The sequence below is a fragment of the Hydra vulgaris genome, chromosome 03 (assembly GCF_038396675.1).
Source record: "Hydra vulgaris chromosome 03, alternate assembly HydraT2T_AEP".
Lineage (NCBI taxonomy): Eukaryota > Metazoa > Cnidaria > Hydrozoa > Anthoathecata > Hydridae > Hydra > Hydra vulgaris.
This window is the reverse complement of record NC_088922.1, coordinates 67,743,840-67,758,979: the sequence shown is the minus strand read 5'-3', so window position 1 is coordinate 67,758,979 and position 15,140 is coordinate 67,743,840. Positions and strand designations below refer to the sequence as shown.

At 23.7% G+C, this 15,140-nt stretch overlaps 2 protein-coding genes across 2 annotated transcripts in view; both read left to right on the top strand.

Annotated features, from left to right (window-relative positions):
- LOC105843820 (protein TEX261) overlaps nt 1–9,376 on the top strand; it is a 62,209-nt gene extending 52,833 nt beyond the window's left edge. The window contains exons 6-8 of the mRNA XM_065794064.1: nt 8,893–8,960; nt 9,037–9,136; nt 9,253–9,376. Of these exons, the coding sequence (XP_065650136.1) occupies nt 8,893–8,960; nt 9,037–9,136; nt 9,253–9,374 (290 nt within the window). The 3' untranslated portion in view covers nt 9,375–9,376. The remainder of the gene's footprint in view (nt 1–8,892; nt 8,961–9,036; nt 9,137–9,252) is intronic.
- A 1,422-nt stretch (nt 9,377–10,798) lies between these two features.
- LOC100208581 (tetratricopeptide repeat protein 33) overlaps nt 10,799–15,140 on the top strand; it is a 30,730-nt gene continuing 26,388 nt past the window's right edge. Inside the window, exon 1 of the mRNA XM_065794063.1 lies at nt 10,799–11,089. Within this exon, the coding sequence (XP_065650135.1) occupies nt 10,851–11,089 (239 nt within the window). The 5' untranslated portion in view covers nt 10,799–10,850. The remainder of the gene's footprint in view (nt 11,090–15,140) is intronic.

Genomic DNA, 15,140 nt, shown 5'->3' with positions numbered 1-15,140 from the left:
TTAGATTAATGTAAACTTAATAAACATTACATGTCTTTTAGATTAATAATAAGCACAAGAATAACTTATGTCAACTTAATGTCAATTTATAACTTAATTTCCCTAATGTCAACTTATAACTTAATGTGCTTTGGTAATTAGTTAAGTCTGTGTGTTTAACATAATTAAAGAGACTTTTTTTCTTATAAGAAAAAAGATTTTACATTCAAACTTTACTTTTCTTTAAAAATAAATAATGGGGTCTGGGTCCTAATAAGATGGAGATGGTCTGGAAAAGAGTTTAATAAAAACTTAATAAAAAGTTAATAAAGAAAATAATTAATAAGTCTGTACCCGTTTTTATTTATAGAAGTTTACAATTTTTCAATAAGAAGTTATAAAGTATTAAACACTAATTGTTAATTTATTAACTAATTGTTAATTTATAAATAATTCAAAGATTTGACAGATTTTTATTTTCTACCATTTACTAAATATTATTGAAATGAAATGATTATACAGAGAAATAGTATAGAAATGGTTGGTGTGGAATTGACTTACCATGACCAATATTATACCATTTGAATTACCATATTATACCAATTGAATTACCATGACCTGTAAGTTCTACATATTTTCAAATCTACTTCCAAATATTTTTTAAACTTTTTATACTGATTGTAATTAATCAACACATTTCAAGCGAGTATTCTAATTATTATTTGGAATACCCTTTTCAAGTACTAATATCCAAGCTGCTGAAATAGCGGTTTGCGCAACTACTACTGAAGCGTTGAAAACTTTTTAAAATTAGTGATGTTATAAATTATTTTCTTATTCATAACTTTAAAAGGTTGACAATATGTATAGTTTTTCGCTTACTAAAAAATATTGAAGAATAAATATAGAAATGGTGTAGATTTACCAAGACCGAAGTCCGGACAGCTAGTGTATATGTATATACATACACTTGCTCAACACACTGTATGGCTTGGCTCTAGTGTCAGTGACTTTGCAGGTGTTAAGGCCCACAACTTTTTTTCTCAATCTCTAACTCAAGTAGTCAACTTTCCAACTCGTTTTCCAGACAACCCAAATCATTTAGCTTCTCTACTTGACTTATGTTATGTTTCTGATAGAGACAAATCTGTTATTCTACCTCTCTTGAATGGTTCCAATTTTGTTACCTCACCCTAAGACAAAGCTTAGTTTGCTAAAATAGTTTGCTAGGACCTTTTCATCAATTTCATTTCTTGATTCTATTGATAACTGATTGATAAGTTAGTGTTTAGATAAGATGGCTATATCATTAAAACATCATCAATAAAACTTTATTTAACAACTTTTCTACCACTTACTAAAAAATATTGAAGTAAAAAATAGAGTAGTAGTAAGAACCAAGACCAAAGTCCGGACAGTTAATGTATATATATATAAATATCTATATATACATAAATATCTATATATACATAAATATCTATATATACATAAATATCTATATATACATAAATATCTATATATATACATAAATATATATATATACATAAATATACATATATACATAATTTCATATATATATATATATATATATATATATATATATATATATATATATATATATATATATATATATATATATATATATATATATATATATGTATATATATATATATGTATATATATATATATATATATATATATATATATATATATATATATGTATATATATATATATATGTATATATATATATATATATATATATATATATACATATATATATATATATATATATATATATATATATATATATATATATATATATATATATATATATATATATATATATATAAGTAAAAGTTCCAGGTAACAAAAGAAAATCTGTTCAAACTAAGATAAGTAAAATATATTTATTAGTTAAATTTTGACAAATATTTAAAATTTTTTTCTCTAACACAGAAGGCCTTTCATATAAAATCTTCAGCTGTGTATGAGATTTACAAAACTATAAAAAATTCTTTATATTGAACTTCCTATAAAAAGTTTAAAAAGGAAGTAATTAAGGTTTAGTTTTATATATATATATATAAAACAAAATTTAGTTCGATGCAATTACCCAGTAAAAATCATTAATAATGGAATTTTTAAAGCTCGACTACAGCGACCAGTACCTCAAAAAAGAGAAAAGAACAAAAATTATATATGAAGTTCAATATAAAGAGTTTTTATAGTTTTGTAAATCTCATACACAGCTGAAGATTTTATATGAAAGGCCTTCTGTATTAGAGAAAAAAATTTTAAATATCTATATATATATATAAATATATATATATATATATATATATATATATATATATATATATATATATATATATATATATATATATATATATAAATAAAATTATGTATATATATATATATAATTATTTATATATATATTTATGCGTATATATATTTATGTATATATATATATATGTAAATTATGTTAGTGTATTTTACAAATAGAGTGCTCAATGTTCTTAAAGAACAGAGCAATAATTAATTAGTAAAAAACACTTATCTAACTTTTATCTTCTACTCGGAGTTTCACCATTGCTGGATCATCAGGAAGAGTATATATATATATATTTATATTATTTTAAAACATCAAGTAATACAGTTTCTCTCAATACAAATAATATTATTATGTAAGAAATTTTTGCTTGGTTTCTATTATTACATTTACATAAATCTTTTATAGGGATCCCCAAGTGTCAAAACAAGTTGTGTTTATATCATAGATAAACATTAGAAAATAAGTATAAACCCAGCGAAAATTTCTTATATAATAATATTATTTGTATTGAGAGAAACTGTATTACTTGATGTTTTAAAATAATATAATATACTCTCATACAAGATGTCATCTTTCAAAAAAATATATATTTATGTATATATAGATATTTATGTATATATAGATATTTATATATATATACATTAGCTGTCCGGACATTGGTCTTGGTTCTTACTACTACTCTACTTTTTACTTCAATATTTTTTAGTAAGCGGTAGAAAACTTGTTAAATAAAGTTTTATTGATAATGTTTTAATGATATAGCCATCTTATCTAAAAACTAACTTGTCAATCAGTTGTCAATCAAGTTATCAGGATGTAATTAGTAGAATCAAGAGATAAAATTGATGAAAAAGTCTTAGCAAACCATTTTAGCAAACTAAGCTTTGTCTTAGGCTGAAGTAACAAATTGGAACCATTCAAGAGAGGTAGAATAATAGATTTGTCTCTATTATAGACACAGTTAAAGATTCTCCAGAAGTCTTGGGAGCCTAATTGAAATACGAGATTTTATGACCTAAAAGTAGTGGGCTTTGGCGTTTGACAAAATTCTTTTTACAATGGTTTCTAGCAATGGTAAACAGAAGTCTGATTTCTGGATTGTTTTGGCAATAAATATGAAAGTATTGGTTACAATTGAAAATCGCAGCGGCACAATGAGAGATAAACCATAAAGAAGAGTAAGGCTTGACTTTGAATCATTGATATGGTATGATGAAAAAGTGTAAGGATTTGAACCACAGCAATTCACTTCAGAAATGCTGCAAGCTAATTATTTTGGCCACTAAAACATATTGTTCATTAAATGTTTCAATACTATTAGTAAAAAAACAACTTTATAAAACTGCAAATACATGCTATAAATCAATATTTAGGTGATAATGCTACTATATATGCACACATATATATACTATATGTGTGTACCATAGTATATATAGAGTATGATATAGACACATTTAGTATGATGTATCATACTATATATATAGTATGATGTATCATACTATATATATAGTATGATGTATCATACTATATATATATGGTGTGATTTATCATACTTTATATATAGTATGATACACACACGCACTTGTACCAAAATATAAAGGCATGTCGGAAAAGTTGATTCAAAGTTTGCAGTGTAAATCATTTATTAAACAAATGCAATACTAAGTGTAAAATAAGCAAAGAAAAAAATTGTTAACATCAGTAATTGTTAATATTTAATATTGTTCAATAAATGTTTCAATACTATTAGTAAAAAAACAACTATAAAACTGCAAATAAATGCTATAAATCAATATTTAGGTGATAATGCTACTATATATGCACACAAAATATAGTAAAAATATGCACCAAAATATAGTAAAACAGTTTAAATAACTCATATGTTTAGTTTCAATACTTGGTTGGATGTCTCTTCAGATGTTTTTCAGATTTTGGCTGATGTGCTGCAACTTTTTGCTTCATAATATTCCAGCACTTCTGAATAACATTAAGGTTGGGTGAAGTCTAGGGCCTATTAGATAATAATTCATTTGTAAACATTACTTTTTCCTACCATTCCAGTGTTATATCTTTTAAACTCTTACAAAATTTAATCCTAACTTGTAACTGTGCTGGAGTTAATAAAAGTCAACTAAATCAAAATCATAACACAATCTTCTATAGCATTCCTTTCTATAGCAAGTTGTGATAATCTTTCAGATGTTGTTTGGGGCTTTTTTTTTTGCGCTTTGTTTAGTCTTGCAAAATCTAAAGCATTTTGCATGGCAGACCATGTATACATATATATATATATATATATATATATATATATATATATATATATATATATATATATATATATATATATATATATATATATATATATATATTTGTAATCTTTTTTATTTGATGACACTGGCTCAATAGAGGTTCTTCATCAAGCACTGATTATGGCAGATGGGTTTATTGACACAGTTGCAGGGTTTTTCCTTAATTGTTACCATGGTATGAAATAAATGTAAAATGTATCATGTATGCTAAACACCATTAATTTGTACTATGATTGTACAAATTAATGGTGTTTAGCATACATGATAAGATTTCTATTAAATATCCAAAGTTTGTGACCAACCAGAAAGTGCAGATCAACTATGTCCAAAAACAACTGCCTACTTTTGTTGTTACACTAGTACTGAAAGATAGATTTACCAGATTATATTCCATTTTTGGTTTTTGAATAGGTTCAGTTTTTATTTAAATGATATACAAATTGCAAATAAAACATTATTTAATTAATGCTTTTTTTTTAAATACTTTCATTTGAAGAATTGTTTATCAATCTTAGTTCAATAGTTTTTTAAAAATTTTAAATTAGAGAGTAGTTAAAGTTTGCTTGTGATTGAAATATCTGGCTTGCAGTAAGGTTAGAAAGAATCATCATTTAGATTTAACATAAAATCACCTGATGGATTTAAGGACATTATTTTTTTTTAAATTCTACAAAATTCTTTTTTATATTTTTGGTTAGAAAAAATGATTTGCATAAACTAATGGGTAAATATACAGAATATTCTACATTGACTTCAATATATAATAAAATGATAATGGTGTTTTCTCTATAAATTAAGCACTTTTTAGAGAAAACAAATTTATCATGAAATTATTATTATATGTTCTATTTTAAAGAGGTTGAAATTATAAATTGCAAAAGAAGGCGTAACTGTGGTGCAGCTGACTTTAAATGTTGCTTGCTCTTCGACACCACTTTTTTGTGGTGTTTTTTTCATTATTATGTTTCTCTGTGGTGCTCAGCAATAGTTAGATTTTCATGGTCTCTGAAAAGAAGAAAAATTGAAGAAACTTTTTTTTTTTTAAATAAGATAAGTAAATAAAATTAATATAAGTAAATCAAATAAATAAAGTAATAAATAAGGTACAAAAAGTAGTTTAGGTAGTGTAATTGTTTTTGAGAACAAATTCAACAAATCAAAAATGAGATAAAAGTTTTCTTTTTTAACTTTATTCTGCTAAATTCTTTTTCTTATGCTTTTATGTTGTGCATCTAAGTTATACATCAGCAGTTATTTGATCCATGTACTTAATTAATGTACTTAATTAACATATTTATAATATTTTACTCAAGTACATTAATTAAGAGTATATTACAAATATATATTATTGTTTTAATATTTATTATTTAAGATCTCTCTCTCTCTCTCTCTCTATTTATATATATATATATATATATATATATATATATATATATATATATATAGATATATATATGTATATATATATATATATATATATATATATATATATATATATATACACACTATTAAGTAGCCTCCTCATCTGTAGTGGCCTTCTCAGCCTTGAGGAGATGAATAACAAAAAAAAAAAAAAATACATATATATACATATATATATATATATATATATATATATATATATATATACATATATATTTGTTATACGAAAAATTCCTTATTTTAAACATATAAAGGTGATAACTTGTTAAATAAACGAAATATATATATATATATACAGGGTGCGGAAAAAGTTCAAAAATATAAACAGCAAAAACACCAAAAGTTCCTGTACAAGGCAAGAAACAAATTACACTTTAATTTAAAACAAAGTAATACTAAAAAAATTCTAAAAGAATACGAAGGAATACAAAAGAGTACTATAAAAAACACTATATATTGAAAGAAAACACCATACAGATAATTTTTTTAAATTATACTTTTGTATCGGAACTTTTTCCGCACTCTGTATATATATATTTTTATATATATATATATATATATATATATATATATATATATATATATATATATATATATATATATATATATATTTATATATATGTATATTTATATATATGTATTTATATATATATATATATATATATATGTATATATGTATTTATACATTATATACATATATGTATATATATATATATATATATATATATATATATATATATGTATGTATATATTAGTGTATTTTACAAATAGAGTGCTCAATGTTCTTAAAGGACAGAGCAATAATAAATTAGTAAAAAACACTTATCTAACTTTTTTCTTCTTAAATTTTCTTCTAAAATTAGTTCATATATATATATTTATATATATATATGTATATATATATATATATATATATATATATATATATATATATATATATATATATATATATATATATATATATATATAAACTAATTTAAAACATCAGATAATACGAATTCGCTCAATACTAAATAATTTATTTGCAATTTTCGCCGGATTATAGGTACCAGCATCATCAGCATATAATATAATATAATTACAAAAATTGTGACCGTTAAATAACAACAACAAAATAATGGCTTCTTTTACTTAAGTATGAAAAAAATGAAGTCCAAAAATTTGTTTTAACATATTGTCCATTGTTCTAACTCAAACCACCGTACATTAATGTTTTTGAGAACATTGATGTTTTTGTATGAGAACATTGATGTTTTTGTATCTCCAAGGCTTCACAGACTTTTCTTTCAAATTTTTTATCCTCAACTTTAAGTATTTCTGCCCTATCCCATTCAATATCCTCATCATTTATCCCATTCAATATCCTCATCATTTATCCCATTCAATAAATTCATTTAATAAATGCAATTTATGCTAAGCTAATGCAAACTGGTTTAAGTTGCCTTCAGTCAAAAAATTTGGCGTTGTTGAACACTTGTTCGTATTTAAAGTTTTTATTCACTGACATACACTTTGGAGCATTTGCACTTAATTAAATAGGCTCCAGGTTGGCTGTTGCTTGGTAATTTTGATTTATTTCTAGATGTAAATAGCGTTTTTAGGTTAACATTTGATTTAAAAACAGTTCTGTAACCAGCTTTTCTGAATATTCTTCTAAGTCTGGGAGATATTATTGGTATCCATGGTAAAGAAATTGTAAGAAGGTTATTAGGGTTTGATAGAATTTCATGTTTATTTGCTAAACATTTTTTTCTAACATGATAAGAAATATCTTTAAGCATTTTTTCATTGTACCCATTTTCAGTAAACACTTCAATTAAAAAATTTATCTCACCTTTTAAATGGTTTTCGCTGCATATTGAGTATCCTCTGTGTATGTATTCGTTGAATATTGCTTTTAAAATTTTTTGATAGTGATTAGAATGAGGTTCGATTTGGATATTGGTTATAGCATCTTTCCTGTAAACCTTGAACTCATATTTTTTTGTGTATTATTAATAACAGTTATATCCAAAAAGTTAAGTATCTTATTTTTGTTTTCAACTTCAATAGTATATTTTAAAGAAGGATGTTGTCTGTTAAGGATTGTTTGGAACTGTTCCACTTGCTTTAAGTTAGAAAACCTAGAGTGGCTATCATATACATGTCTATGAAAGGATTTAATATCAATGGAAGGAATCATTGTCATTGCAATTTTTATTGCCTTTTCCTCATAGTATTGTAAAAAAGATTCAGTCAAAACAACCATAAAGGACAATCCAATTGAGCCTGAATTCTCTAACTCTTGAAACTCACTGTTCCACAAGAAATAACAATGAAACAAACAAAGTTCAATTCAAAAGATACAAAAACATTAATGTTCTCCAAGGTATAGTGGTATGAATTTGGACATTGAACAATATGTTAAAACAAATTTTTGGACTTCATTTTTTTCATACTTAAGTAAAAGAAGCCATTATAAAGGTGACGACAAAATTTAAAATTTTGTTGTTGTTATTTAACGGTCACAATTTTTGTAATTATATTATATGTTGATAATGCTGTTGATAATGCTGGCAAAAATTTCAAATAAATTTTTTAGTATTGAGAGAATTTGTCTTATCTTTATATATATATACTCTCATACAAGGCGTCAACATTTAAATCATATATATATATATATATATATATATATATATATATATATATATATATATATATATATATATATATATATATATAAATATATATATATTCATATGTATTATTTAAGATATATATATATATGTGTGTGTATTAAATAAAATAGATATTTAATGTAATTATAATAGGTAAATTGTTTAAATGCTTCTGGATTTTTTTAATTTCAGTGATGGTGTTTGTGAATCACTACTATGCATTTCAATATTTTTCAACTATTTACTACCAATTTTCAGAGGTATGTTCTAACAGCTGATTTAATTAAATTGATAATTTTCTTATATTTGAAAAATTTTAAAAATATAAAACTTCAGGTTTTAGCTTATTTTACTCTTTGTCAATGGATGGTTCCATTTGCTTTTTTTGTATCATTATCAGTTAATGAATCAACCCTACCAACTACAACAACATATGGTAATTTTTTATTTTTTTATTTTATTAAATAATTTATATATTAAATATTGTAACAAATATTTTATTTACACTTATTATTGTTTCTGCTATTATTAAATTTTACCTTTCATCTTTAGAAACTCAATCCTATAATATGAATAAATTAAAAAGATCCGGCATTCTTGGCATTTTTGATTACATAGCACAAAAGAAATATTTATTGAAAGACTTTTTTTTACAAAGAAAACATATTTATTAAAAGTTTGAAAAATATTTTGCTGTTTTTTAATTTGTAATGCACAAACTAATAAGCAACGTTTCTTTTTGTTCATAATTTTATTGTAAAATTTCTGTTGTTGTTAGTCATGTTCTTGTATTACTCAGGGATGAAAAATTTTAAAAAGGGCTTTGAGTGTCCGATATACATTTTTACTTTAACTTGGAGCTCCAAAGTTGTTTGCAAACTATGAAATTCCACAGAACAAAATATTTAAGACTAATAATAAAAGTAGGGTTCTAAAATTCTTTTTTTTTACCTTCTTTATAGAAATTTGAAATTTCATAAGATTATATCGAGAGAATTCCAAATAGGGAAGAAATCCCTATTTGAAAATAGGGCTTCTCATCCCAAATAGGGCTTCTCATCCCATATGCCATTAGTAGTTATTGGGTTATATCTTTTATGGTATGGTATGGAGAACAAAACAATGAAAAAGCAATGCAAATAAAAGAATTTTGTATGTGACTACAAACACTTCAGAAACTTTTATGACTGGCTCTCATAAAAGAATTTTGTATGTGACTACAAACACTTCAGAAACTTATATGACTGGCTCTCATAAAAGAATTTTGTATGTGACTACAAACACTTCAGAAACTTATATGACTGGCTCTCATAAAAGAATTTTGTATGTGACTACAAACACTTCAGAAACTTATATGACTGGCTCTCATAAAAGAATTTTGTATGTGACTACAAACACTTCAGAAACTTATATGACTGGCTCTCATAAAAGAATTTTGTATGTGACTACAAACACTTCAGAAACTTATATGACTGGCTCTCATAAAAGAATTTTGTATGTGACTACAAACACTTCAGAAACTTATATGGCTGGCTCTCATAAAAGAATTTTGTATGTGACTACAAACACTTCAGAAACTTATATGACTGGCTCTCATAAAAGAATTTTGTATGTGACTACAAACACTTCAGAAACTTATATGGCTGGCTCTCATAAAAGAATTTTGTATGTGACTACAAACACTTCAGAAACTTATATGACTGGCTCTCATAAAAGAATTTTGTATGTGACTACAAACACTTCAGAAACTTATATGACTGGCTCTCATAAAATTTTTTTTGACTGACAACATGACGCCTGAGAAACTTTAAAACTGTTTTATTTATTTGTCATTACTTTATAAAAAGTTTTTAAAAAATATTGTGAGCACAATGTTGGTCTGATTCAAATGTAAAAAATAAATTTTTTTTTGTTTAATGCAAAAGTGTGCATCATCTTGTTTTTGTTTACATCATATATTTTACACAATTTGTTTTTATGTATTATTTCTTTGTTAGTTTTTGTAAATAAAAAATAAAATTTAAGAAATGAAAAAATCTGATAAAAAATTTTACTTTTTTTCTTTGTTTTTCTTTTTTGTTGTTGTTGTTGATGTTGCCATTAGTAACAAAATATTCTTTATAAAACTAGCATGTAAAATAGTTATTTAAATGTTGTTATGGAAACGAAAGGTTCCCACTCTCCGTAGTTTAGAAATCTTCTCTCGAGCAAAGTACGATAGAGATAATGATGATGATGCTAATGGAGATAATGATAATGATGAACCAAAAAGAAAAAATATTTGCATAGAATCTATAAATAAAAAAAACATTGATGAAAATGTAGATGATAAAGCTTTAAGAAGTAATCAATGTGTAAAAAAAGGAATTGTTTTAGCAGAAACAGGAAGGTATAAAATTACTACATAAATATTTACAAAAGAATTAATAAGCATTTAAAAAATAATCAATGTATTGTTAAGTAGTTCTCTTGTACAAATACCTGTATTTATTTTATAAATCGTAATTTGTAATTAATCATAATCAGCATTTATTGTAAATGATCTGCACTTTGTTTTTATAACATAAATTGCTTGTACTTTGTTTTTTATAACATAAATTGTCTGCACTTAGTTTTTTATAACATAAATTGTTTGCACTTTGTTTTTTACAACATAAATTGTTTACGCTTTGTTTTTTATAAAGGAAATTTTCTTTAGCTGATAACATGCACACATTAAAAAAAAAAGAAAGTGTAAAAAAACACAAGTGTAAGCAAATAGTATCTTTTGCGTTTTATTTGTATTTATATTGAGTTTACTTCAAATTTTTTTCCTATGTTTTTATCAAAGTCAGAAAATATAATAGATAAAATATTCAGTTTTTATTCATAATTTTTAGATTAATGTTTTTTCTTTTTTTTTACAATTTTATATTTTTAACTTGTTTTTTATTTAGTATTTGCTGTTGTTTATTACAAATAAGTTTAATGTACTCAATTTAACTTTAAAAAATAAAAATATATTATTTAACAATTATGACCAAATTTTTAATATATATATATATTATATATATATATATTAAAAATTACATATATATATATATATATATATATATATATATATATATATATATATATATATATATATATATATTATATATATATATATATATAATATATAATATATAGTTCTATAGATTGTTGCATTTGGGAAGTATGGAAGGAAAAAAATGATTCTTACGCCAACACATACGTCACTTTTAATTACTTTTGACTTTCGTCCAACATTTGCATGTTGTCAGACAGTTAAAACCATTAATTTAATTACAAATTAATCGTTTTTTAAAAAAACCGCAAAAACGCAAATTTAATTGACCAGAATGTTTTTAAAAACATTCTGAATGTTTTTAACAATATAAACAATGTTTTTATTTTTATTTTTTTTAATAAAATGTTTTTATTTTTATTTTTTTTACTGTAAATCATGCGCGGAGTGTTGCTACATCGACTATCTTATAGCCTGACTTGCAACAAAGTGCTGCTACATTGACTGACAAATAGTCTGACTCGCAACGGAGTGCTGTTACATCTACTATCTTTTAGCCTTACTTGCAAGGGACTGCTGCTAAATCGACTGAGGGTTTGGTTGGGGTAGGCAGTCTATCAATTAATAAAAAAAAAAATTCCGATCTTGCATTTTAATTTTTATTTTTTGTCAACAAAATATGGAAAAAACTTTCTGACAACATATAAGAGTTATATATATATATATATATATATATATATATATATATATATATATATATATATATATATATATATATAGACAAATTACAAGAAACAAATTACACTTTAATTTAAAACAAAATAATACTAAAAAATACTAAATAATGCTAAAAAATACTTTTGTACGGGAACTTTTTACGCACCCTGTATATATATATATATATATATATATATATATATATATATATATATATATATATATATATATATATATACACACATACATACAGGATGTTAACCAGGATATAAATGTTATGTTCGCTTACTTCAATTAGAAAAAGCAAAAGGAAAAAAAATGGCCTTAACTAATTCCATAAAAAAGAAGCCTATAAATGCTGATGTCAGTATTAATATTAAAAAGTCCAAGTTCTTTCTTATAACCATTTATATGAAAATATTTTAAGAAATATAAAACACCAAAAAATTACAAGAAAGAGTTTTTCAAAAAAAGGAATAAAGCTAGCAAGTTAAATATTTAGAAAAATATACTCAATGTACACACAACAAAAAGCCATCACAGTGGACTATTGATCTTCTATTATGAAACTCTAAATGTTGATCTACTTTTATGCAGCTTTCTACTAATGAGGTGGTGCTAGTACCACTTTTATATAATAATAATAATAAAAACTCTAAACAAGTGAGGGACATTTGAAATATATTGGTAATTAAACTTTTAACGTAAGAGTTCTTGCAAAATTTTTGCAGAAAAAATTGTAAAAAACATTAACTGTTATATAAAAGTTGTTTTTAAATAATTTTAATGAATGATTTGATTTATTATTATTATTGTTTTATAAAATTATTTTCAATAAACATGATTTAGTCAAATTTTTAAATTGTTTTATTAACAGTTAGGTTCAAGAGGTTATTTAGGCCCTACTTATTTATTAGGCCACCTAACAAACTTTTTGTCCTTCTAAAACACAATATGCATATTTTACAAAATTTTTTGATTACTATGTAAGATAATTCATTTCTACATGCTATTTCTACATACTATTTTGTTTAATAAAATGTGGATATATTATAAGTTATTATTATTTTTCTAACATACCCTCGATGGACCTTCTTAACTGAAAGATATTAAGGCCCAATTTAATAATACTATAACATATCAATAAAAACCATCTTATAAAGAATTCTTAATTTAGTCATATTTAAACAAATAGTATTTTTTGAAAAGATCATTAATAGCAACAAAATGATATAAAATAAGACAGTTAAATAGTTTATTTCACACAAAAAAAAAACATTTAAGGTGTATTTGATATTATTAAATTCAACAAAAACATATACATAGGACTTTTAGAGGTCACTGTCCAATTCAAACAATCCTAGATACTTATTCTTTTTCATCGTATAATGAAAGTGTGTACTTTTCTTCCCAATGACCTTTTTATCATATCCTGAAATAAGATGATTCCTGAGTGTTCTTCTAGGGATGCCAAATTTTGTGGCTACTTCCCTTTTAGATTGTCCACTTTTCAAGGCTTTAAGGGCAACTTGCAGCTGGCTTTCTGTCCATTTTGCTCTATATGGTGCCATTATTTAAACCAAATTTGATAAAGTTGTTATATTACCTGTACTTAATGTAATTATAAAGCCCTATAAAATAGTACATTAAACAAGACTTCTCAGGAGACGTGTGGGTTGTATGTCTTATATGACCATGCATACAATTTTTTCGTTTTTTGACAACTTGGCTGTTTTTTTTTGCATATATTAATAATTTGCTTGTTTTAAAAAATGGGCTGAAAATACCAAACAAATATAAAGGAAAGTGTTTCAACTAATAGTTTAAAGCTAATAGTTTAAAGTTAATATTTTTCCTATATCGCCACGTTGATGTAGTCCATATGTTGATTTAATTGTGTCTGTTTGGTGTGACTATTATATCCCCATTGGTTGAGGGTTCTAACCTAATACTTCTAACAGTTCTAACATAATACTACTAACAGAAATTTTGTTTCATTTGCTTTGTAGACATTAGAAAACATCAGTTTTAAATTTTTAAGTAATTAAGTTTGGAAGAAAATTAAGCTTGGATAAAATACTTTTGAAACTTTGATTTTTTCTAAATTCTTTAAAGTGAAACAACTTTAAATTAAAATAAAAACATATATTAATTTTATGCTTTTATTTTTTCTGGTTTATTTTTTATACATTTTATCATTCGTTAAGATTTTAGTTTTTTCATTATAGTTTTCTATTTTTTTTTTAGTTTTTATTTATCTTTCCAGTTAATAATTTGTTTATTTTTAATTTTATTTTAAGTTTACATTTGTTTATTCAGCAAATTTTTAAAACTCGCTAACTTAAAACATGCAAGGAGCTGTGGCCAAGTTGTCAAAACAAAATATTATATGCATGGTCATATAAGGCGTGCAACCGGACAGGCCTCCTGAGGCTTGATTATTATAGTACAATTAATTACATTATAGTATATAGGCCTGGTGCCCATAATGTATTATATTTATACTAAATTTAAGTTTCAACTAAATTTAAGTTTAAATTCAACTTGTTTCTCCGCGCAGCGGCCTTGTTCGTCAAGGTTCGTGTTTCAGAATATATATATATATATATATATATATATATATATATTATATATATATATATATATATATGTTTATATATATATTTATATATATATTTATATATATATATATATTTAC